Source organism: Scomber japonicus, chromosome 17 (genome assembly GCF_027409825.1).
Source record: "Scomber japonicus isolate fScoJap1 chromosome 17, fScoJap1.pri, whole genome shotgun sequence".
In the NCBI taxonomy this organism is placed as follows: domain Eukaryota; kingdom Metazoa; phylum Chordata; class Actinopteri; order Scombriformes; family Scombridae; genus Scomber; species Scomber japonicus.
The window spans coordinates 23,193,857-23,217,958 of NC_070594.1; the positions used below are offsets into that span (position 1 = coordinate 23,193,857).

Below are 24,102 nucleotides of genomic sequence, written 5' to 3' on the forward strand. Positions count from 1 at the left end.
TTATGTTGTGTTTTTGGAAAATTGTTGATAAGGATCAAAATAAACCACTACTACTAATGCTAATATTTACAGTAATCATACAATGCAGTAAAATTAAATTCTGCACATGTGAACCACTCAACCACTCAATGTGCTTTCCGCCACTACCAAATGGTTATTGATCGTTTTTACAATCGTTATTTCAGATTTAAATCAACCCAAATAAACAGAAACATGTTTAAAGGTGTAAATTACGAGGTTTCCCACAGGACGCGAACGCAGCACAAATCGTTGACAGCCAATGCCGGGGGTCCTGTGACGTCAGGGGGTGGAAGAAAGCAGCAGAGCAGGAATCAAAACAAGAGACGGACACGCCTTCGTCCTGAAAGGTTATAGCAGCTTTATTCCTCATGACTGCTGCTGTCAGAGCTGCACGAGAGCAGGCCTGTCGTCCACGAGGAGGCGAAAAACAACAGCAGCACCCCGCGAAAACACCTCTGCACAGATGGAGTCCACAGAAATGTACCACAGCGTTGACAGCAGTCGTTGATAACGGTCGTAAATAACCCCCTCCCCTCCTCTCCTCTACCCCCTCGACACTCCTGTAAAATGCCCAACCAGAAGAGCAACAAGGGAAAGAAAAGCAAACGCACTAACAGTAGCGGAGATGAGCAGGAAAATGGAGCCTGTGCGGCCGCAACAGGAGGAGCAGCCGCGGCCGCTGCACCCAGAAACGAGCGCTCGAATGGTAAGAGAGGAAACGGACAGATGGAGAAGTTTGCTGATGCTGCCTGCCTTCATAAGAGGGGGGAAAGCTCTGTCACTGATATGCACTGCGACGTTGCAAATGTTTCTTTTCTCTCTCCCCCCCTCTCCTCTCCTCTCCTCTCCCCTCCCCTTCCCTACTGTACTTCTTTATCTGGACAGCAGCCGTGCCAAACTTCGATCAAAAACACGACAGTTTAAATGCTTGATAGATTATCGGTATAAACGGGCTGCACTGATCGATCACGACTTCAGGCCTTCTGTGACAGGATGTGTTTTGGTGATCAGCTGTGTTTGTGTGAAGCAGCAAGTAGCTAGGGCTCCAACTGTGTTGCTGCTTTCCAATGTTTTTCTGAAGGAGTGATGTGTTTTGGTGCGAGTATATTGTTGTGTGGAGGGGGGGGGGGGGGGGGGGGGGGACGAGCAAACAGGTTGGAAATGCACTCAAGCAAGTGTTGATAGGTGGGTCGGATGTGAGCAGAAGTGGAGAACAGATGTTGCTGTATTCATAAATCGGCTTCAGTCATGATTAAATCCATTTAATTAGTGCCTGATGTTTAAGTCATTTTTAAATGGTGAGATTTATTAATGGAGTTTGGCGCGTCCTGTTGCTACTCTTGGAATAAATGTCACTTATGAGAATAATACGGCCTGTAGTGGGGATGTAGTGTAAGTTGCGGCTGTTGTGTGAATGCACAGTACTGAGAGATGGCTGCCTACCTTACATTGGTGTGTGTGTGTGTGTGTGTGTGTGTGTGTGTGTGTGTGTGTGTGTGTGTGTGTGTGTGTGTGTGTGTGTGTGTGTTGCGTTCAGGCCTCAGCTGTCTTCCTGACGCGCACCTTGTCCACACAGTGTTTTGGTCGTGGCCTTTCTCAGGGGTAATACTGATACCTCACCACTTGTCTGCGCACTCAAGTTCAACTTCATCACATACAGACTTAAAATAACTTAAAAACCCTTACACTCACACTTTCATATGGTACACATGTAGTGGCAGGCTCTTACTTTGGAAACCCCCCCCCCCCCCCCCCCCCCCCCCATATGTAAATATCTCTATTATTCACCTTTAGAGCTGTTATTACTTTATTATGAATTTATGGTGTGATAAATGTCTGTTATAACTGTATTGTTGTGTGAGGGTGATACCACTGATCACTGCACTGTTCTTATACAGCTGTTGAATTCAGTTAGTGGATGTAACATGAAGCTAGGGGTGTTACTGTAAAAGTACTTTTTAGTCATCATATGCAATATATAGTTCTGAGGTGTAGCTGAAACTATTCAACTATACTCAGTCTTATACTTATAGTCAATATACTCATATACTAATCAACTGTTTTGATAATCAATTTTCATTTTACAAGAAAACATGTAAAAAGAAATTGATGGTTCCAGCTTCTAAAACACAAGATCTGCTGCTTACATTTAAGTGAATTATCTTTAGGTTTGGGGCGTGTTTCACTGTTTTCTAATGTCATAGTAATTAATGATTAATCAATGAATTAGCTCATAAGAGGAAACAAAAAAAACCCAGTCTATATTTTTCAAAATGAGGAAAAGGGAGATGAAATGAATCACCTCATGTATTGATCTGTTAGATGAATGTATTCACAATCAATAGGCTAGAGACAGTTATTCATTTATTACTCAATGAATCAAGGAAGTGATGAGCAGATCATTTGGTAGCTGCAGCCTTAAAGGACAGGTTTGTCATTTTTCAAGTCTGTCTTAAAACAACAGTGAGGAGTCCAGATGAACAGTGAAACATGTTTTGAGATGAGGGACAGAACATCCACAGCCAAAAATCTCAAAAAGTTTATTTGAAGCCAATATGAAGCTTCAGCCATCCAAATGAGTCAAATCAAGTAGATATGTTTCAACGTTACAGTCTTTTCGGGTTCAAAGTCCTTCTTTTTGTTACTTTACTTCCACCACATCTCAACAGGGAAACACTAGGAGGGAATTTGATGCCAAAAAGACTCACTCAGACTGCTGAAGATGAATATAAGCTTCACGTCAAATGTGGATGCAAAATTTTGAGTGTCAGGTCAACTTTCTAACACCTCACTGTAACTCTTTCTTATTCTTACAGTTCTGTGTTAAAGCAAGCTTCATTCATGCAGAGCTGTGAGCTAAATGTGGATCAGTTTGAACCAGTCAAATGATTGCTAAAAATGTTATGTGGTGACTTAGAAACAGACAAAAAAAGCTGACAGTGTACCGGAAAAGGAAGGAGGAAACTATCCCCCTACACACTCACACACACACATACACTCACACACCCACACTGTGTTATCATGAGCTACTCCTTGTAGAGAGACTGTGTGCCCACATTCACTTGATCCACATCCAGACTCGACAATAACTGGCAGGGTTTAAGTAGAGCTGCTCACAGGCTTTTGGGTTGGCGGCCTAGTGGAATTTCATAAATTGATGCAAGAAAAGAGAAAGAAAATCCTTTTTTTTTTTAACATTTACATTTATTGTCAACGTGATACCAGTGATGCTGTGATTGTGATATTTTATGAAGAAGCGGCTTTAATTGTGTTGCTGTATATTGAAATCAGTGCTTTGGAGATATATAAAGACACAATTAAGACCGGAAAAGAGAAAAATGAGCATTATTTTGCTTTTTTAATGTTTTTTTTTCAGTGTAAATTGAATATATTTGGATTCCAAGACAAAAATATCAATTTGAAGACACTTTATACATTTGTGAGAGCATTTTGTTTACTATTATCTGAGCATTTAAAGATTAAAGGAATCACTTAATCCAAAAATAATCTTCCAATGAACCCATAATGAAAATAATAGGACGTTGCAGCTGTAGAATTTATTAAATATTAAAAGTACAAAGAAATGAAATCAGTCATTTGTTGCATTTTGATGAACACATCTGGTCTCCCCTCCTGTCTGTACCCACTCAGAGGTCCAGTGTGCGACCCCTCTCGGCTGCAGCCTGGCCCGCCCCATCGACCTGGAGAAGGACGACTACCAGCGGGTCCTGTGCAACAACGAGCTCTGTCCTTACGGTAACTGGATGCACCTGCAGTGCTTCTACGAGTGGGAGAGCTCCATCCTGGTCCAGTTCAACTGCATCGGCCGGGCCCGCTCCTGGAACGAGAAGCAGTGCCGCCAGAACATGTGGACCAAGAAGGGCTACGACCTGGCCTTCAGGTTCTGCTCCTGCCGCTGCGGCCAGGGTCACCTGAAGAAAGACACCGACTGGTACCAGGTGAAGCGCATGCAGGATGAGAGGAAGAAGAAGCCGTCTGAGAGGAGCGCGGGGAGGATGGCGGCCGGCGGAGGGGCTTCGGGGCCCGGGGATGGATTTTTTGAGGAGCCCAAGAAAAGCAAACCGAATTCAGGAGGAGGTAAAGTAGCTCACAGAGCGTCCAGTCAGGAGCTACCTCGCAGACAATCAATGGACCGTCAGAACTCTATAGAGAGAGGAGCAGTAGGAGGTTTAGGAGGAGGACATGTGACAGGTGGTGCTTTTCCTATGGGACCTCCTCAGAAGTCTCCATGCGACTCCCCGGGTCAGTCTCCTCCGACTGGCTTCTCCTCTCCTACTGCTATCCTCGCAGCAGCGGCAGCAGCAGGAGGAGGAGCGGCGGGGTTTCGGGGTTCCCGTCAACTGGGAGAGTTCCTCAAATCAGCTGTTCACATGGACGCACAGAGGAAGCACCTTTTAGTCGGGGGGGCCCTCGGGAGGAGCGGGGGGTGCTCCATGGGAGTGTCCGGCGGAGGGCCAGACGGTCCCCATCTCGGCCCAGGGTCTGTTATCCCTCTGCCTCTATCCTTCGCCCTCCCGCTTCATCACCGGCTCACCTCAGGCAGTGTGGGTGACGGCGGCCACCCTCACCCGGTGCAGTTCCTGAGGAGGCTGGACCTCTCGGAGCTGCTCACACACATCCCTCGCCATAAACTCAACACCTACCACGTCCGCATGGAGGATGACGCCCAGGCAGGCCAGGGGGAAGAGCTGCGCAGGTAGACCAACCCCCCTCTCCCCCAACACATCTCTTTTCTTCTTCTTTGTTATAAAATATGCTTCTCAGTCTTGATTGTCAGTTGTCTAAATTATTAACATGTATCTGAATATGAAGATATATATATATATATATAAAAAAAAACTCCATTGAGATTTAGAATAACATTTTTACACAGCATATAAAGTAGCAGTAAAACGTTTGGTAGTGTAATTGAAAAAAAGTCATCAATAGCCTATAAACTTCACTTCACTTCATGTTTTCATAAGTTTCATAAGTTTATTTTCTACAGTGCACCTCTCAGCAGCTTTAACATCACCCTAAAACACAAATCTCTTGAGGTTAATCACTAATTTAGAGCTTTTATTGCTCCAAATTTGAGAAACCAGACCACTTAGTTGAATTGAACACTTACTTTTTGTAAAACTGCTCTCAAAAAAAAGGTGGGATGGCTTATTGGGCCCAGAATCCCTCTATAAGCAGCGGAGCTTTATCCTCAGTGCCAGCAGCTTAGAGCATAACACACTGAACTCTCATAATGGCTTTAATGCTGCAAAAGGCCAAGCAGTATAATGAGATTAATAATGACACTGTGTATCCATGACAGGAAAGTTATCAAAAAAAAAAAGATTACAGCTGCAAAGAGTTGATTAATTTTGGTCTGCTTTATAAACTAAATCAACACTTAGAATAATTAACTTGAACACTGAGTCATGATTAATATTTAAGCGTCGTGAAACAGCATTTCAACTATTATGCTTCCTCCTGTGTTTCTCTGTGGTGCAGCTCAACAGCAGATGATCATTTTTAGTCCTGTAATTTCAACCTGAGTCTATTAATTAATAGATTATAAACTGCTGCTTATTTTCTTAATTAATACATTTTATCATTTTTTCAGAAAATAGTGAAAAATGCCTGTTATAGTTTCTTAGAGCTCAAGATGATGTCTTCAAATGTTTTGTTTTGTCTTGTAACACCCCAAAATCCACAGATATTTACTTTATTATCATGTATGATGCAAAAAAGCTTCATATTCTCCCATGTGAGAAGCTGCAACCAAGCAAATGTTTCTCCTTCGTCCTTAAAAAAGCGACTAAACCCATTGAATCAAAATAGTTAAATTCCATTGCAGCTCTTAGATACATTCATTTCTAGCTGTTTGTATTGACTGGCATGTGTTATGTTCTCTATGTAAGAAACCAGCCACACACATGCAGTTCATCTGTAACCAAGTCAAGTCAGGTTATTTATACAGCATAGTTTAAATAGAGCGGTTTACCAAAGTGCTTCACATAGAGAAAAGAGGTTAAAAAAAAACGTACAGTAAATGAGCAGCTGTCATCAGCTTCTCTTTTAAAATGTCATATCACTCATTTCTACATGTTAGACAGCTGAGATGCATCCTGAGTAACTGTCATCATCAAAAGGATGCTGCAGAGAACAAGGATGTCCTGTTTGGTAAATAAAATCCATACATCCTTCCATCTTTTCCTCATGTGTCCCTTTTTGTATCCCTGTGTGGAGGAGCTAAGATGTGAGGAAGGGAGAGAGACAATGAGCATCACTAGTCACTGAGTTGACTCCTTAGATTTAGTGTTATTCATCTTTACTGCTGCAACTAATGATTCTTTTCACATTCAAATTTAAAGAAGCTTTATTGGCATGACATACATATTGCCAAAGCAGTACAGAAGATTATTAGTGTTGACTTGACATGATTACACATGAATATACAATATGCAAATATCAACAACCATTATCAAATACAATATAGTAAAAGGCTTTTTGAAAAATATATCAATAAATATACCAATTGCAATACAGTATATTTATATTTTCTTCATTAATTGATTAGTTTTTTGGTTAAAAACGCCCGAAAATGGTGAAAAATGTCAAGAATATTCAATTCCCAAAGCCTAAAAAGCATCCTCAAATGTCTACTTTTGTCCAAGCCAATAGTCCACAACCCAAAGATATTTTATTTCTATCAAAGAAGACTAAAGAAGCCAGAAAATAAGCACATTTAAGAAGCTGGAACCATCATTTTAGTTTTTTTCTTTTAAAAAAGTACTCAAAAGGATTACTTGATCATCACAATCTGCTGCTTTTCTGTTTATTCACCAATGGTTGTTCAGACATCTGTACTAAAAACTGAACAAAGTCTGTCACATAAAAGTTCATTACAGGAAATAATGTGTCATCCTGTCCACACCGTCCTGTAGATTCATCCTGTCTGCCCTCAGCGCCAGCCAGAGGAACGTGGTCAACTGTGCTCTGTGCCACCGGGCGCTGCCTGTGTTTGAGCAGTTTCCTCTAGTGGACGGGACCCTGTTTCTCAGCCCGTCACGCCACGACGAGATCGAGTACGACGTCCCCTGCCACCTGCAAGGTCAGACCCGGTCTCTCAAAGATCACGCACGGCATCACCCGAGGTTATTTCTATACCAGTGTTCAGTTTACGGAGTTGACGTAGTTCAAATATTTTGTACATGGTAATTCACACATATGAAAAGTGAAGACAAATAAAGTCACCAGTCTCATCCTTTGCATACAAACTGATGCTGAGGTGCGCAAATTGTATGTAAAAAATCTTCCACAGGCTCATCTAATTGATTTGATATTCAAAGTTTATTCTGGGCTTGGAACGCCACAAACCACAAAACAATCTCACCTAATTATTTAATAGGCGCGCTGGTGGTTTCCATCAAGACATGCCCTCTTCCAGCTGTCATAACACTGGATTTGATTGCATTTGTTCAAATTTGAATATTTCAGCGTTCAGATTTCCATTTTTCTGAGCATTTAAAGAGATGGAAACTTAAAGAACTGCAGTTAAATGACAAGAGTGCAACTCCAGCTGCTGAGGAAGACCATGTGATCACATCAAAAAGCTCCAGAAGAGCTACTAAATGGTCCTTGTGGTGAGATAGTTTTAAATTGAAATTGTAATAACTTTAGATGATTAGAGAATTAACACATTTTAATGATGTTTATTCTATAAAGCTATAGAAAATATGTGCATGCATCGGGTCAATATACACTGTAATACTGTAATGCTACATATACTTATACTTTATCATACTTTCTGTATATTTCTAATTCTTACTTTTATTCTAATTATGAATTCCATATTGCAGCAGAGCCTCCCTGCATTTCACTGCACATATTATATAAGTATGTGATAAATAAAACATGTGAATTTATGAATCTGTACTACTTGCACTATAATCAGTATGTACACTTTGCTTTATGAGCCCTTCTATGAAGCAGTTCTTATAAGCTATGAGCTGTTCCAGTCATTTTTTTTTAGACTGTTACATTCAAATACATTTTTCAATGGGTCCTAAATACAGGAAGTGTTTAATTATCTGAGAAGCAACATTATTACACAATGCAATAAAAACACATGAAGCAGCCAAGATTACTGCTAATTAGAGTAAACTGGACATATTTAGTGTTTATGACCTTAATATTTTTTCTATACCTGTCATGTTCAAACTCAGCTTTCTTTTAAAGGTGTCTGGTTTAATCCATCTATACTGTGTCTATAGACATAAGGAGGCTCTCCTCTGGTTCCAGCACAGTCCAACATGAATGTGAATTAGCACAGCAGCCGCATGAAGCTTCTTTGATGTGCTAGTCCACCAGCTTTGATATGTATGATCCCTGATATGCATCAATATGAAAGGATTACTTATTCAGTTTTTCATGTTTTTGTGTCTGGCTGGACAGATATGTTGGTGCAGTTAAAAAAAGGGTTAGGATTAAGATTTGGTTTGTTTGATGGAGATTTGGTTTGTTAGTGTGGCTGTTGCTTTCTTTATTGTTATGTTTTTAAGTAAGACAGAAAGGTGTGGAACAGAGCTGCAGCCATAAATCGATTAGTCCGCTGATAGAAAATGAATCAGCAACTATTTTGATAATCAATTCTTTTTATTGATTTATTATGTTACAAGTTCCCGTCAAGATAACACACTGTAATAAAATAACAGTTTGGGACCAAAAATACATACATTACCCACACCTACACACACACACACACACACACACACTTAGGCCTGTGACGATATCAGAAAAAACACACAATAAACAATATTATTGTCATTTTTAAAATAATTTTATACCACTGATATAATGACAATATAATAGCATAATAATGAGTTATTTACCTTTAATTCCATATAAGCAGCGCTGCTCCCTTCTGCCGTTTCCACTCAGGACGTCACAGTGAGGAGTGGAGGGAATATTGAGGTTTAAAAAAATGATCAATGTCATGTCCATGTATCATACATGAGTTGATATATAGAATATATATATATAGAAATGATGATGCTGATAATTATGTTATTGTACGATAAGTCAATAACGTAATTTCTGTCTTTCATGATATTCATTTCTGTTTCTCAGAGCTGAACAAAGTCCTTCTGCTTGCCCTTAACAATGTAACTTAGTCTTTCCAGACCAATACAGTCCAAAAGCTCCTTTGTCCACTCTCTCAATGTTGGAGTGTCCATGTTTTTCCAACATTGTGTGATAGTCCTCCTGGCTTAAAGACGACCGAAGTCTAAAGTGTAGTCTGTTTCAATGTTTGTAAAAAGTCCTTCTGCTATATTGCAAGCACACAAAATCTGGCACTTAAAGGGACTGTGGAATTATATGTCTCTAACAAGCATTTTATAACATCCTTCCACATGTTTTGAATCTTTTGACATTTAGACAGTGGAATATTGGAACCGTCTCAGTCATTTTATGGTTCCAGCTTCTCAAAAACATTTCAAAGTCTTCTCAGGTTTTTACAAAACAAGGAAATGGAAGACATCACCATGTCCTCTGAGAGACTGTGAATGTCAAATAATCAAAAAACAATCTGCAGATGAATCGCTAATGAAAATAGGTGCAAACACTTCAGGGGTCTTAATCACTAACTATCTTATATCACCACTAGGAGTCCTCCCAAGTGGCACTAAAAGTTCCATCAATGAACTTGTTTACTATCTCCATAGTGATTGGCTGACAGGTGACAGGACTGTGTCAGTGAATGTTAAGGAAATATTCCCCAGCATGCAGCAGACTGATTACATACATTTAATAGGATTATATGTTTAGTAGTTCAGTATAGATAGATTTCATAAATGGAACAAGGTCCAATGTTTACTTGTACTGTAGATTGTATTTGACAAACACCATTTACATGTTGATACTGAGATTTTTGAGATTGGATTTTGGTCTCCATCACTTCCATTTAAAGCACATTTGAAGGGGATCTTCTAATAGTCAGTATAAACAGGAGGAAAACCTTTTTTACTGTTCATATGCACACTAGTTCACTATACTCTGTGAACCTGTCCTTTAAAGCTCTAAATAGGTTGCACAGATTTTGCAACCATTTTTGAAGCACAAGGGTAGGGTTAGGGTTAGGGTCAGGTTCAGGGTAACCCTAACCCACCACTTGACACGTTGAGAGTCATTCAAACCGAAGTTGTTCACAAGTGGGAAAGCTTCATTTTGACACTTGCTAGTCTGTTATCTTTTTAGGAAATGAAATTACATGAATGCGGAAATTACCATCAATTATAGTCAACTTCTCTTTGCGGTCAAGTCTTCTGACTTCCCAGTAACACTTGCTGATCTGATCCATCCATATGAAAGGACTCAGATATAGCTTGCTGTGTAGTTGTTGACGTTTATTGCATTGATTTTCTTCGCTGATTAATAAGCCACTATTTCTTAAATACAAACCAACTTACTGTACTCATTATTTTTCGACAATTGAACAACTTGTATTTCTTCATTTCTTACAGGCAGGTTAATGCACCTCTACGCCATCTGTGTGGACTGTCTAGAAGGCGTCCACAAGATCGTCTGCATCAAGTGCAAGTCGCGATGGGACGGGAGCTGGCACCAACTGGGCACCATGTATACCTACGATATACTGGCCGCTACACCGTGCTGCCAGGTACGAACGCCCATCTCTGTTGAGTAGTCAGTTACCCTATTATATTGTCATTATATCAGTAGTATAAAATGATCTTCAAATGACAATAATATTGTTTATCGCAATTATTTCTGAGACAATATATCGCCCGATTAGTTATCGTGACAGGCGTACTGCTGTTAAGTTACACAAATCTCAGAGATGATGGGATGCTATTTTGTGTTGTGATCTACACTGATACTGGAGTTTGTTGAACGGACCCTCGTCCCATCTACTCCCCTGTGTGTCCTCAGGCTCGTCTCAACTGTAAGCACTGTGGGAAGCCGGTGGTGGACGTCCGGGTGGGGATGCAGTATTTCTCCGAGTACAGCAACGTCCAGCAGTGCCCTCACTGCGGCAACCTGGACTATCACTTTGTTAAACCCTTCTCCTCCTACAAAGTACTTGAGGCTTATTGACAAATGTTGTCCGCGCATGCTAGTTAAGCTGCTTTTATTCTTTTTTTTCTAACACAATCTAGGAAAGATTTTATTTTTTTGGGCCTTAAGGTGGTTTTTAAGTTCTCTCTTCTTCGGTTTCTTTTGTATGTATAGAAAAAAGTATGATTATAGTTTAAAAACAAAAACAAAAATAAAGAAAAGTTCCGAGAAAGTATCTCTGCTGTTGCAGGAAAGTGTTGATAAAAATGTGGAGCTGACCTGCAGTCAAGCAAACACATTTATCTGTGACAAGTGAATGTATCTGTATGCCAAATTTGTTTTTATTTTTTACCAAAAAAAAGAATCTTGAATAAAGCAGAGAGAGACATGTTGGTGTTGGTTTGATGTCTGAAACATTTTCTCCATCAAGGAAAGCAGAGCGTTGTTATAAAAACCTTTGTTAAAAATGAGCATTACAGGTGAACTGACCGCCTCATCCACAGTATTCTCACAGTTTTGCGTTAATAATACATCAGCAACCTGATAATCTGCATCATCGTTACATCAAATCCACATTTCTTACATCTTCACATTTACTTGTCAGTGCTTTGTGTGTGTTTGTGTGTGCTTTAACATATTTTGGGTCCAAAATGTGGGGGGCTCACCTCCCATCTTGGGACACACATCTGGTCTCCATCTTTCTCCCATTTATAGACAACTAACAAATTAAAGGAACATGTCTACAGCTATGGTAGCAGCTCGGTGATGCTACTGGTACTCGGGCAATGCTGTACATCAAGCTAAATGCTAATGTCAGCATGCTAGCACACTCACAATGACAATATAAACATACTGTTGTTTAGTAGGTATAATGTTTACACCAAGTTCACTGTGAGGCTGATCAGTGTACTGATGTACTGTATTCTGCAAGTATTTGGTCATAAACCTAATAGCATTGGACATTTTGGCCTGTAGATGGCACCAAATTTCAATATAATCCATCCAAGAAATGACACTAAAAAACAAAGAGTCAACCTGCTGGTGTCACTAAAGGAAAGGTCAGATCACCAAAGTCATTAGGCTTCATCGTCCTTCATGAGGACCAACGAACATCTACATAATTTCATTTTTGATGCTTTCATACAGGTTTAAAGCATGACAGAAATGAGAAATAAACATCCTAACGTGTATAAAACTCTGAGGAGTTCAACATCAAAGAAAAGATCTGACTGACAGGAGTGCTAAATCATCTGCTATGGGCCTTGGAGGCTCTAGATGTTAATTTAACATCAGTGGGTCAGTGTCCTTTGTAAGATTCTCCAGTAAAGATCCAGAGAATAAACAATACTGAAGCTTTTCTGGAGGCTTGTTGTGGCCAGACAACTGAGTAAAACACTTGAAATACACTTTAGATTGTCACCCTCTCGTATGTTTTGTTGCATGATCTTAGTGTGAAGGGTTGTTAGGCAAGTAAATGTCAAGATAAGGCTACCAGCAATGAATGTAAGTCTATCGGAAGCACAGAAGTATGAGTGTAATCATCACCTGTACAAGTCACATCCTCCATCTGTTTTTACCTTAAATCCTACAGCAACTAGCGATCCAGTTAGTTCGCCTTTATGTTGGCTAGTATGGCTGTAATATGAGAACTAACTCATACCAAAGAAAGTTCCAGTGTAGCTCTGCCTCTTGTAAGAAACAAGGCCCACAAAGATGACACTTTCAGAGGAGTAAAGGATAGTCCCTCTTGTACCAAACTTTAAACATGACATTAAATATTTTCACGCTATAAGAAGAGCCCGACTGAAGGCTTTTACACCAAACTGTGACATTTAGGAACAGATGTTGACTTGTTTCTGAAAAAAAAAACCCAGCATTTTATTCCCATCAGCTCACTGCTGCGTAGCCCCTTCTGTTGTGTCTGTGCTGCTAACTGGAGATGTTTTGGGCTGAGCGTCTTGTGAACTGGAGCTGTCAGGTTGCGGCGGTGAAGTCTTATTTTTCTTTTTTTCCGACAGCTCTTTCGCCGATGGTGGTCGGACGATGCACATGGCTGCTCGACCGTCACGTATGATTTTTGTCTTGGAAACAAACGCCACAGGGACCTCCATTTGTTGCACCATCTGCTCCAGATTTGTGTCCTGTGGGAAAGAAAAGTACATATTCTGAAAATTTGCTGAGAGACTGACAGTTAGTGACATGCAACTTTTATTTAAACTTAGACTTACTGACAACAACACATTCACCCACTGATATATATCAAACTTGTATCTCAAATAACACAGCATGAAATATACCTGCAACTGTCAATCAGAAAATAGAACCCAATATTAATGGGAAACCATATTTTTCCCCATCTTTTTGAAAGGAAAATAAGACAAAAGAGAAAAGAAAACCATTATATCTCTCTTTATGGTCCTTTCTATAAAGTTGTCAGACACTTATATTAACAATCTGAGCCTATCAGTGGTAAAAACAAGCACTTTTAGAGGAGAGAAGTACATTGAACTCAATACTTTTCCAAAAATGTTGTCCTCATAAGTCACTAAACACACAAAAAGATGGGAAAATAGAAATCCTGAAAAACCTGGTCGTGCTCTCTGATTGGCAAATGATGTAAAGGTGACACCGTTTATAAATTACCTCTAAGCACAACATTTGAGGCTTATGAGGCTAACAGATATCTTACACAGTATTTGAATATTTTGAAACTGTTTCAGATGCAATAAAAGGGCATCATTTAACCACATTATTTATCATGTAAATAATTCTGAACTGCTCAAATACATACAAGAGGCACAATCATGCAACGGTTTTAAACAAGATTTTATTTCCCATGCCTAAAATGACAGTATTTTCTTTTAGCTTGAGCTGTTTGTATGCAAATGATTCTGTCAGCTTTTGTTCATTGAATCCAGAATATCCAGATTGGTTAGTTATAAATAATTACCCATTGTTCTCTAATTTCCTGTCATCCTCCCACTGCAGCCATCAAAAATAAAAAGCAAAAACATATGAAAAACATTTAAAATGTGATAGTTCTTCCTCACCAGGTTGTCTGCAGGACGCCCACGGCCTAATCGCATAGTGATCCGAATATGGTGCTTCTTCTCCAACCAGCTCTCCACTTGTTTCAGTTTGGTTGTGAGGTCATGAGTGCCGATGCCAGACGTAAAGGTAAGCTCTTTTATCTGGACGGGAGCTGTGGAGAGAGGACAGTTGAGCCCCATTTAACAGTTAGGTTTTGTTTCACATACTGTTGACCGGAGGACCTGCTGAATACTACCGCGCTGGGACAGATCTGACATGTCAAAAGGGTTATAAAAAAAAAAAAGAAAAAAGGTATTGTCTGCAAATTGTAAGAAGCTGGAAATAAAAGGTAGTAAAACATCTGACTTTGTGCCAGGACACCACGTACCTGCTTTTGCTTTCTGTTTCTCCCGAAGCTTCAGCTGTTCTTCATGGATCTGTTTGCCGGTCATCAGACGGTAGACGGGAGGGTCTTGATGTTCATTGAGCACCACCAATTTGAGACCATTCTCCGCCATGAGCTTGAGCACATCAGCGCGGTGCATGGTGCCCATGTTCTCTCCTGTCTCACTGATCACCTGGATGTGACGGTGCGGGATCTTGCGGCCAACGCTGGTGATGGTGTTCTGCGCCCGGGGATCCTGCTTCTTTTTCTTCGGTTCAGGTGTCGGTTCTGTGTCGTCTACCGCTGTGGAGAACGAGGACCATCTCCAGGTGGCAGGGATGGTGTTCGATCTTTCAGTGCATATGAGAAACCTTGATGCTGGTATCCTGTAGCCAAGACTGCCGCCACACACAGCTTTCACTGTGTGGCTGAGCATCCACCTCACGCAACCTGCATACATATTCTAAAACAGAGAGGGGACAACTGAGCTGCCAGATATGATAATGTGAAGCAGCATTCTTCAGGTAAAGATCATAATGAATCAGGGCTGCAACTAAAAATTATTATCATTATCGATTAACCTATTGATTATTTTCCGGATGACTTGATTAGTTGTTTGAACAATGAAATGTCAGAAAATTGTGGAAAATGTTGACCACTGTTTCCCAAAGCCCAAAAATGACGTCATCTAATGGCATAGAGGACTAATGAAAACAGAAAACACTCACATTTCAGAAGCTGTAAGTTTTCTTCTTAAAAATGACTCAAACTTAATTAATTAATTGAATTTCAAAGTAGCTGGTGATTCAGACTCTACAGGTTAGGCTTAGGCTTGATAGCACAAAAACACTCAGTAGATTTAAAGTCTAAATTTGTGCACCATTTGTAGAATCATTTGAAACTGCTAAACACAATACATCAATATCCAATACTACAATTATAGTTGAATTCTAATATTTCACTTTCCTTCCAGCAACACCTCCTTAACCTCTGCTTCCAAAGCCAGCTTTCATTCAAATATCTGCCAATTAAAGGTGAACTTATTTATATGTCACTGCAGACACCACAAACATCATCATTTAAGACATTTCCCAAACCATCAGGCTCCACTGTGCTATTCGGCATACAAAAAAAAATGTACTATATTTCTTTCTTTGTGGAATTTGACACCTATTTGGATCTCAGCTGAGTTGGTTGGGCTGTCATTTTGACAAGTGTCTGCAATTCAAACACTGTGTTCACTGCAAGCTGACAATTACTGGATGGTTCTTAAATAATTATAAGCTAAGCCGAACTGATCAGAAAACCTTAATGATTTATAAAATATCCTACAGTAATGTCTCTATGTCTCACTGGAAATGCAATAAGCTCTAAACATTAAAAGGCCAGTTTTTAGATGGGAGTACTGTTTAGAGCTGACTGAGTTATAGAACATATCTGAATTAATTAGCTTTATGTTTCATTGTCACTTGGCACAAGTTGTCCTCAACGTACTAACTCGGTTTCCAATTACACTCAGTCTATGTGTTACATATGACATCTATAAATGCACCTGAGCTCAAATAATACATTATATGAATATCGCTTTAACTAAATACCACATATGTATCGTTTGTTGTTGTTTTTTACTCACTGTAGATCAATGTCATGCATTCATGCTCTCTGCAGGGTGACTGTCTTCCTCATTTCATTAGTCTTCTTCTTCTTCTTTGGGTTATATTAGCGGTTGGCAAACAGCTTCCGAGTGCATTAGCGCCACCAACTGATGTAAAATGTGCATTAGCGTTACCCTCTAGTATTTCTACCAAATAATACATTAAAAAATGTAATAATTAAATCAAGCAAGGGAACCAAATGAAAATAAAATGAAAATATATAAATAACTAATACTAATAATTCACAGATGCTATTCATTAATCTTGTTGATCTTAAACACTCAGGAAGGAGTTTCCAACACTCAGTTTTTTTTAATTAAAAATATTTTGCTCTCCATTCCTTATTAGTGCATTCTTTAAAACATGTATCTCTGAAACATACTTCTGTCATAACACTAATACAATGAACATGGTTTCACTTATTCACTGTTTCTTCCTCTCCACAATAGTCACACTTTTCACACCCTCCATTACTATACTTTCCAGTCACATAAAGAGAACTGTTTAGATCTTGTTGTAATCTGGTAATAATTCTCTCCTATTTCCTATTTCATCCTCCACACCCTGCTCTCTCAACTAATGGTTTATTTTCACCACTTTAGTATTTCATTTGTATCAGAACAGATGTAATAAAACCACAATGCTGCCCTCTTCAGGACAAAGTAGGGTCCATCATTAGTTCATTAAAGGGTTGGTTCACTAATGGTTTTCCTTGCCCTCAGTCTGCTGTGCCAGGTTTTCAGATATCTGTTTATGAGATTTCAACCTCCTTCACAACATTGAAAAATGTTTTCAAAAATCAGTGACACTTTTCAGAAACCAATATAGTTAGATATTTTATAGATAGACAATTTTGGTATTATTGGAAATGCATAAATACCAAAATTATATACAATCACAAATATCAAAAAAGAAGTATGAAGAATAGAAACAATTCCAGTGTATAAATATAAATGAATAAAGAATCAAATGATCACAAATGATAACATAATATCTAATAAAAAACACAGAAATAAAAGTAAATTGCACAAATCCCAGATCACATAAATAAACAAGTAGAGCAACATACTTATACATTGTTAAATTATGTTTTAATTTGGCGTGACTACTTTTACTTTTTGCATCATTAGGCTACCATAGATTCGCTAGACTTGAGTACAAATTACCCCTGCACCTCTCCCCATCCCCTATTTCTGACTGTGGGATCTTCTCAGCAGGTAGAAGCTGCTGAACGCTTGTGTGTGTGTGTGTGTGTGTGTGTGTGTGTGTGTGTGTGTGTGTGTGTGTGTGTGACTCTCAAAATCTCGTTACCTCTGCTGTGAAGTAAAAGTCCTGTGTTCAAATGTATACTTAGTTAAGCTGAATGGAGCTGCAGGGTGGGGTGATAACCTGTTGTTGATATTACTATTATAATGCAGCTTTAATATTTTGGTTGAAGGAATAGTTTTACATTTTGGGAAATGCACAAATTTGGTTTATTGACAACAACAGTGAAAACAAGAAGTAGCTGAGTCCCACACATAGATTGAACATATCCTACCATAAAACCACAAATTCTACAATTTGGTTTTTGTATGAATTGTGTGAACAGTGTCTACTGTCTCCCAGTGTTTCCAGTCTTTATTTCCAAGCTGAGCTAACCAGTTGCTGGTCGTAGCCTCATATTAAACAGACAGTTATGAAAGTGGCATCGACCTTCTCATCTAACCATCTATATCACAAAATATCAAAGTCATTTTAAAGTCATGAAACTACTTGGTATTAAGAGGGACAATTTCATATTACTATAAGTTGTGTGATACTCTAAGTAGTTCAATAGCTAGATTTGATCAGTTTACACTAGAACTAACAGGTTCTTTGTTTCCCCTGACAGTAAAGTGCATTACCTAGCTTGGAAAGATTTATATTAATGTGAAGTGTGTTTTTTTCCCCTAATTTCATGACAACCATTTGCTATAGTTTCCAGATGTATGTGTGATTCACTGATACAAATAGGTTGAATCTTAAAAATGTTACCCCTACCAACAGCAGCTGTTGTAAACCGATGTGCTGATGTCCCTGTCACACTGTGTAGGTGCTGATGTGTGATATTAGTGACCCATAATAAATATAATCTGGATTTAATTTGAATGATCATAGTCTTATCTTTGCAATTTCGTGGGTTTTTTTTGTATTGCTTTGTATTTAGGAGATTACTGTATTTAGAAAACATTATAGGTGCAGTGTGTAGAATGTATTTTTAATAATAATAATAATAATACTAATAATAATAATGCATTTTAATTAAAGGCGCCTTTCAAAGCATTCAAGGACACCTTAGTGGCATCCAGCAGAACAGACGGCAGAAATAGAATATAATACAGTTTATACAGTAGCCCAGAATGAACAAACCAAACAATGGTCCTAGAGCGTTTCACAGTCATGTTGGTTCTATATGCTTGGAAAGTGAGGGTGAGGTGTATTTCTTTGGTTGCAATCTGCAACCTCACTACTAGATGCCATTAAATCCTACACTATGCACCTTTAAAAAGAAGATTTAAGATTAGAAGTTTGTTTTACAGCACATCCTCTAGTCTCAGACTCTTAATTTGGAAAACCTAAAAGTCCATGAAAAAAAAGTGTGATATAGACGAACAGCAGAGGAGGGGTCTGACTTTTTGGACAGACAGACATGGGACAGGTTTCACTGTTGTGGAAAGTAGTGGTATCAGTAGTGTTTGCTGTGACAAGCAAAGAACTAAATCAACATAACCAAATCAAAAGGGGTGTCGTGCCTGTGGGAGAGACAGCAGCCGAGTGTCACAGGTTCAGCAAGAGATACAGGTTAGTACCAGATCAAACCCCAGGATAACACCAGGGTTCATCTCACATAATATATGAAATATAAACATACGTAGTAAGGAAATAAACAAAATGCAGCACAGCATTTGACTTTTGAAACATTTCAGTTACTGTACATTACAACCACCATTTTTTCCTCTCATTCTGTTATGGTATTACTGTACATTCATGCAAATGTAATATTTTTTTCACAGTATATGTGACTTCATTAAATCCTCACGACCTGTAAATTTGCAATGCAAATTTTAGCTGTGTATAGATGCAAAGTCAGTTTGAAGTCAATACCCAAACTTGGAACATTACTTATTATTGTCACTCATGTACCGTAGAATTGGAAGGATCACACATCCCAGTCGATACTCAGTGCCATAAAAAAAACATGACACAAAACAGCTGGACGACTTGGGTTTTGCTGGTGGGTCTTCTGTGGATTTGTCTGGTTTGTGCAGGTAAGTGAACACATTCTCCAAAGTATTGAAGCCTGATGGCAACGTTAGTATCTCTGTTAAACTTCAACATGTCCATGCATTCCATTGAGCTAAGAAACTACATTTTAAACCAAAAAAGAAAATCTGAATATGTATTATTGTTATTGTTAAAGAATGTGGTTTCACTTTTATCTGATTTATTACAATTATTAGGAGGTCGCTCACAACAATCGGGCAATGGTAATAAACCAGCTCAACCCAAAGGAGAGATGGGACCCAAGAAATGGAGTAAATCCCTAGGGAACATCAATGATTGTGATCACAAGAGAATCTTTGTTGTTAGTGATAGCTTCAATGGTCTCTTCCGGCTAGGGGAACATCACCAGGGTGAGTCAAAATTATTTTAAATATCTTAAGTAGTCATTTATTTTTACAAGCTGTTTGTACGTCATGCTTTAGTGTATTTATTACCCTTTTTTTTCAAATGACTTCTACTTACAGTACAGAAACTTGTAGGAGACACCGCAAGCAGCTCAAGTTTAATATTAAAAATATGTTGATGATGTTTATTTAGCTTGAACCGGCAACCTTGGCTGATGTGAGGGAAATCCAGCTGTGTTTGGCTTTCAGGCACTTCCATATTATACCACATTTCAGTTCATGTTGTTGTGAGCGTAATAACATGCAGCATTAGTCACAAAAACATGTTCAATCCAAACGCTACCAGTATTAACCCAGCTAATTCAAAAGAAACTATCCTGAATTAGTTTGTATCTGGTATCGCTTAAGAAACTGCACATTTTAGGATTCACCTCTATGTCTTCGTTCTATCATCTCTGTTTAGCTAACTCCCCTCCAAAATAAGACATACTCATTATGAATATTTGTAGGCAAATGACATATTTGATCAGATTTTGAAAACAACAAAACCGTAAAAACTGGTGTATAAGAAGACCTTAAATGCGTCTTATACACTGGTGTGTTCTTTACCAGTAAAATACAGAGAGTGGTTGGATCTGGATTGATTATAGGTATGTAAAAGGCAATCCACACTAAGAATGATAACTATAACAATAACTGTAAAGATAATTAAAGCTGCAAGCAGCGATGATCGGGCCCAAGCTCCCCCGCCCCGCCACTAATGAGCGAGACTTGCTGTGACGCATCTTCTGAGTCAAATGGAGACAAGCAGCGCCAAAATTGCAAATTCACTTCAAAATGGCCGACTTCCTGTTGGAGTGAGGATATGGGTCCAGAAACTTTTTTGTACCTCTTTACATGATACATATATATACCAAGTTTTGTTCATCTACGTCAATCTGGAGGGAGGGGCTCAATTTTATTAATCTTCTATGGGGTGCAGTACCCCCATTTGGCCAGCTGTTCCTGTTTAATGGCGAAACGTCAAAATTCCTCACATGAGCATATGGGTCCAAGAGACTTTTTTGTGCGTCTTTACATGATACATATGTGTACCGAATTTCGTTTGTCTATGTCAATCTGATTCGAGGGGCTCAATTTTTTTAATTTTCTAGGGGGCGCTATTGAGCCATTTTGTGTAGTGAGGATATGGGTCCAAGAGACTTTTTTGTACCTCTTTACATGATACATATATATACCAAGTTCTGTTCATCTATGTCAATCTGGAGTGAGGGGCTCAATTTCCTTAATATTGTATGGGGTGCAGTACCCCCATTTGGCCAGCAGTTCCTGTTTAATGGCGAAACGTCAAAATTCCTCACATCGCCACGAAGAAACTAAATCCCTAATCAGAAAGTTTTTGATAACTTTTCATCTCCAATGTGTCAGATTAAATCTCTAGGAAGAGTTCACTCAAATGCGATGCGTAGAAAACGCCAAAATGGCGCCAAAAACGCAGATTCGACACAAAATGGCCGACTTCCTGTTGGAGTGAGGGTATGGGTCCAAGAGACTTTTTTGTGCGTCTTTACAGGATACATATGTGTACCGAATTTCGTTTTTCTAGGTCAATCTGGAGGGAGGGGCTGAATTTTTTAATTATCTAGGGGGCGCTATTGAGCCATTTTGCCTTGTGAGCATATGGGTCCAAGAGACTTTTTTGTGTGTCTTTACACAATACATATTTGTACCGAATATCGTTTGTCTACGACAATCTCAGTGGTGGGGCTCGCTTTTTTAAATTTTCTAGGGGGCGCTATTGAGCCATTTTTTCTCCCCCATTTTCGTGATCCTTAAAATATCAAATTTTTCGCCGGGTCGAACATGATTGCAAATTTTGGTGACTTTTCGGGCACGTTTAGGCTGTCAAAAACGCGTTCGTTTTGTGAGACGAATAATAATAATAATTAAAGCTGCAAGCAGCGATGATCGGGCCCAAGCCCCCCCATGCACCGCCCCGTACGCGCATGTCGGTGCGTGCTGCAGTTACACGGCAGACGCAGCGGGCACGTAGACGTCTTGGCACCCGGGCTCGTATTGAACGTTGTGTGATGGGGCTAAGTCATATCGCATGTGTCCACTAGGTGGCGCTAGAGATCACCCACCAATTATATGTCATGTTGCAGTGTGTGATGTGGAGAACACATCCTGTAAATTTCATGTAAATCGGATAATGTTTGTCATATGAGGCTGACTTCCTGTGTCCAGTAGGTGGCGCTGTGTATATGAAGCAGTATTGATGCATAGATGTGTTCAGGGCGGGACCCTCTACATGTGTGATCAATTTGGTGTAGACGGGACAATGTCTGTAGGAGTTATAAGGACTTCCTGCTTCATGGCGAAGCATCGAAATTGTTTGCACAGCCACGCCCAACAGGAAGAAGTCATAAAAAAGCTTTTGATAACTTGTCATCTCCAATGTCTCAAGATGACTCTGTGTGAATTTGAAGTGGATGGGATGAAATCCCTAGGAGTAGTTGGTTCTAATATGAGGCCTGGAAATGACAAAAAAACTCACGAAAATAGAGCATTTTTCCCAAGATGGCCGACTTCCTGTTGGATTTAGGGTATGGGTCCAAATGGCGATTTTGTGCGTCTGGAGATGATACATAAACCTACCGAGTTTCATTCTTCTACGTCAATCGAGAAGGCTGAGGTTCAATTTTGAAATATTCAAGGGGGCGCTATTGAGCCGTTTAGCCACGCCCATCCCATTGAAGTATATAGGATGTTAAATGAACCCACTCCAGACGTGTGTGTTGAGTTTCATTACCATGGAGGCATCCTTTGCCCCTGAAAACTGTAATCGTATTTTCATGGCGTTGAATGTGTTGTCATGGCAACGGTATTTGATGATGGGTCATGAGTTGCAGAATGTAGCATCACCAAGGTCTTATGTGTCAGCTGAGTTAATTTCAGGTATAAATACTTAAGATTATGGGAGTAATCAGTGAAAGACTGAAGCAAGTGACTTCCTGTTGCCAGTAGGTGGCGCTATGACTGTCACTAAATATGAGACTGTACATGTGTTCAGACCGGGACACTGAACAAGCATATTAAATTTGGAAAAGCTCAGACTATGTGGAGTCAAGTTATGAGGGTTTGAAATTTCATGGCGAAGGATCGAATGGTGAAGGAAATTGTCGGCGCCGCCACGGCCAAACCGGATCCCTAATCAGAAAGTTTTTGATAACTTTTCATCTCCAATGTCTCAAGATGTTTCTGAGTGAATTTGAAGTCGGTCAGATTAAATCTCTAGGAGGAGTTAGGTCAAATGAGATGCGTGGAAATCGCCAAAAACGCATATTCGATAGAAAATGGCCGACTTCCTGTAGGAGTGAGGGTATGGGTACAAGAGACTTTTTTGTGCGTCTTTACACGATACATATGTGTACTGAATTTCGTTTGTGTAGGACAATCTCAGGGGTGGGGCTCGCTTTTTTAAATTTTCGAGGGGGCGCTACAGAGCCATTTTGCCACGCCCATTTATGCAAACCATAAAATATCAAATTTTTCGCCGGGCCGAACATGATTGCACATTTTGGTGACTTTTGGGGCACGTTCAGTGGGGCAAAAAGGCGTTCGTTGTGGGAGACGAATAATAATAATAATTAAAGCTGCAAGCAGCGATGATCGGGCCCAAGCCCCCCCACGCACCGCCCCGTACGCGCATGCCGGTGCATGCTGCAGTTACACGGCAGACACAGCGGGCACGTAGACGTCTTGGCACCCGGGCTCGTAATGAATGGGGCTACGTCATATCGCATGTGTCCACTAGGTGGGGCTAGAGATCACCCACCAATTACACGTCATGTTGCAGTGTGTGATGTGGAGACCACATCCTGTAAATTTCATGTAAATCGGATAATGTTTGTCATATGAGGCTGACTTCCTGTGTCCAGTAGGTGGCGCTGTGTATATGAAGCAGTATTGATGCATAGATGTGTTCAGGGCGGGACCCTCTACATGCATGATGAATTTGGTGTAGATGAGACAATGTCTGTAGGAGTTATAATGACTTCCTGCTTTATGGCGAAGCATCGAAATTGTTTGCACAGCCACGCTTAACAGGAAGAAGTCATAAAAAAGATTTTGATAACTTGTCATCTCCAATGTCTCAAGATGACTCTGTGTGAATTTGAAGCGGATGGGATGGAATCTCTAGGACTAGTTTGTTCAAATATGAGGCCTGGAAATGACAAAAATTCAGCGAAATATAGCATTTTTCCCAAGATGGCCGACTTCCTGTTGG

General features: G+C 39.7%; 2 protein-coding genes across 2 annotated transcripts; one reads left to right on the forward strand and one right to left on the reverse strand.

Annotated features, from left to right (window-relative positions):
- The first annotated feature begins 384 nt into the window (after nt 1-384).
- heca (hdc homolog, cell cycle regulator) lies at nt 385-11,978 on the forward strand. Its single transcript, XM_053337232.1, has 5 exons — nt 385-727; nt 3,673-4,738; nt 6,960-7,126; nt 10,539-10,693; nt 10,966-11,978. The coding sequence occupies exons 1-5, from the start codon at nt 589-591 to the stop codon at nt 11,128-11,130; spliced, it is 1,692 nt and encodes a 563-aa protein (XP_053193207.1). The 5' UTR covers nt 385-588; the 3' UTR covers nt 11,131-11,978.
- Nucleotides 11,979-11,991: 13 nt separating this feature from the next.
- mtif3 (mitochondrial translational initiation factor 3) lies at nt 11,992-16,186 on the reverse strand. The gene is made up of 4 exons (XM_053337233.1): nt 16,140-16,186; nt 14,510-14,969; nt 14,142-14,293; nt 11,992-13,232 (listed from the first exon to the last, which is right to left on the reverse strand). Exons 2-4 carry the CDS (start codon nt 14,964-14,966, stop codon nt 12,984-12,986), a joined length of 858 nt encoding a protein of 285 aa, XP_053193208.1. The 5' UTR covers nt 14,967-14,969; nt 16,140-16,186; the 3' UTR covers nt 11,992-12,983.
- Nucleotides 16,187-24,102: the final 7,916 nt, after the last annotated feature.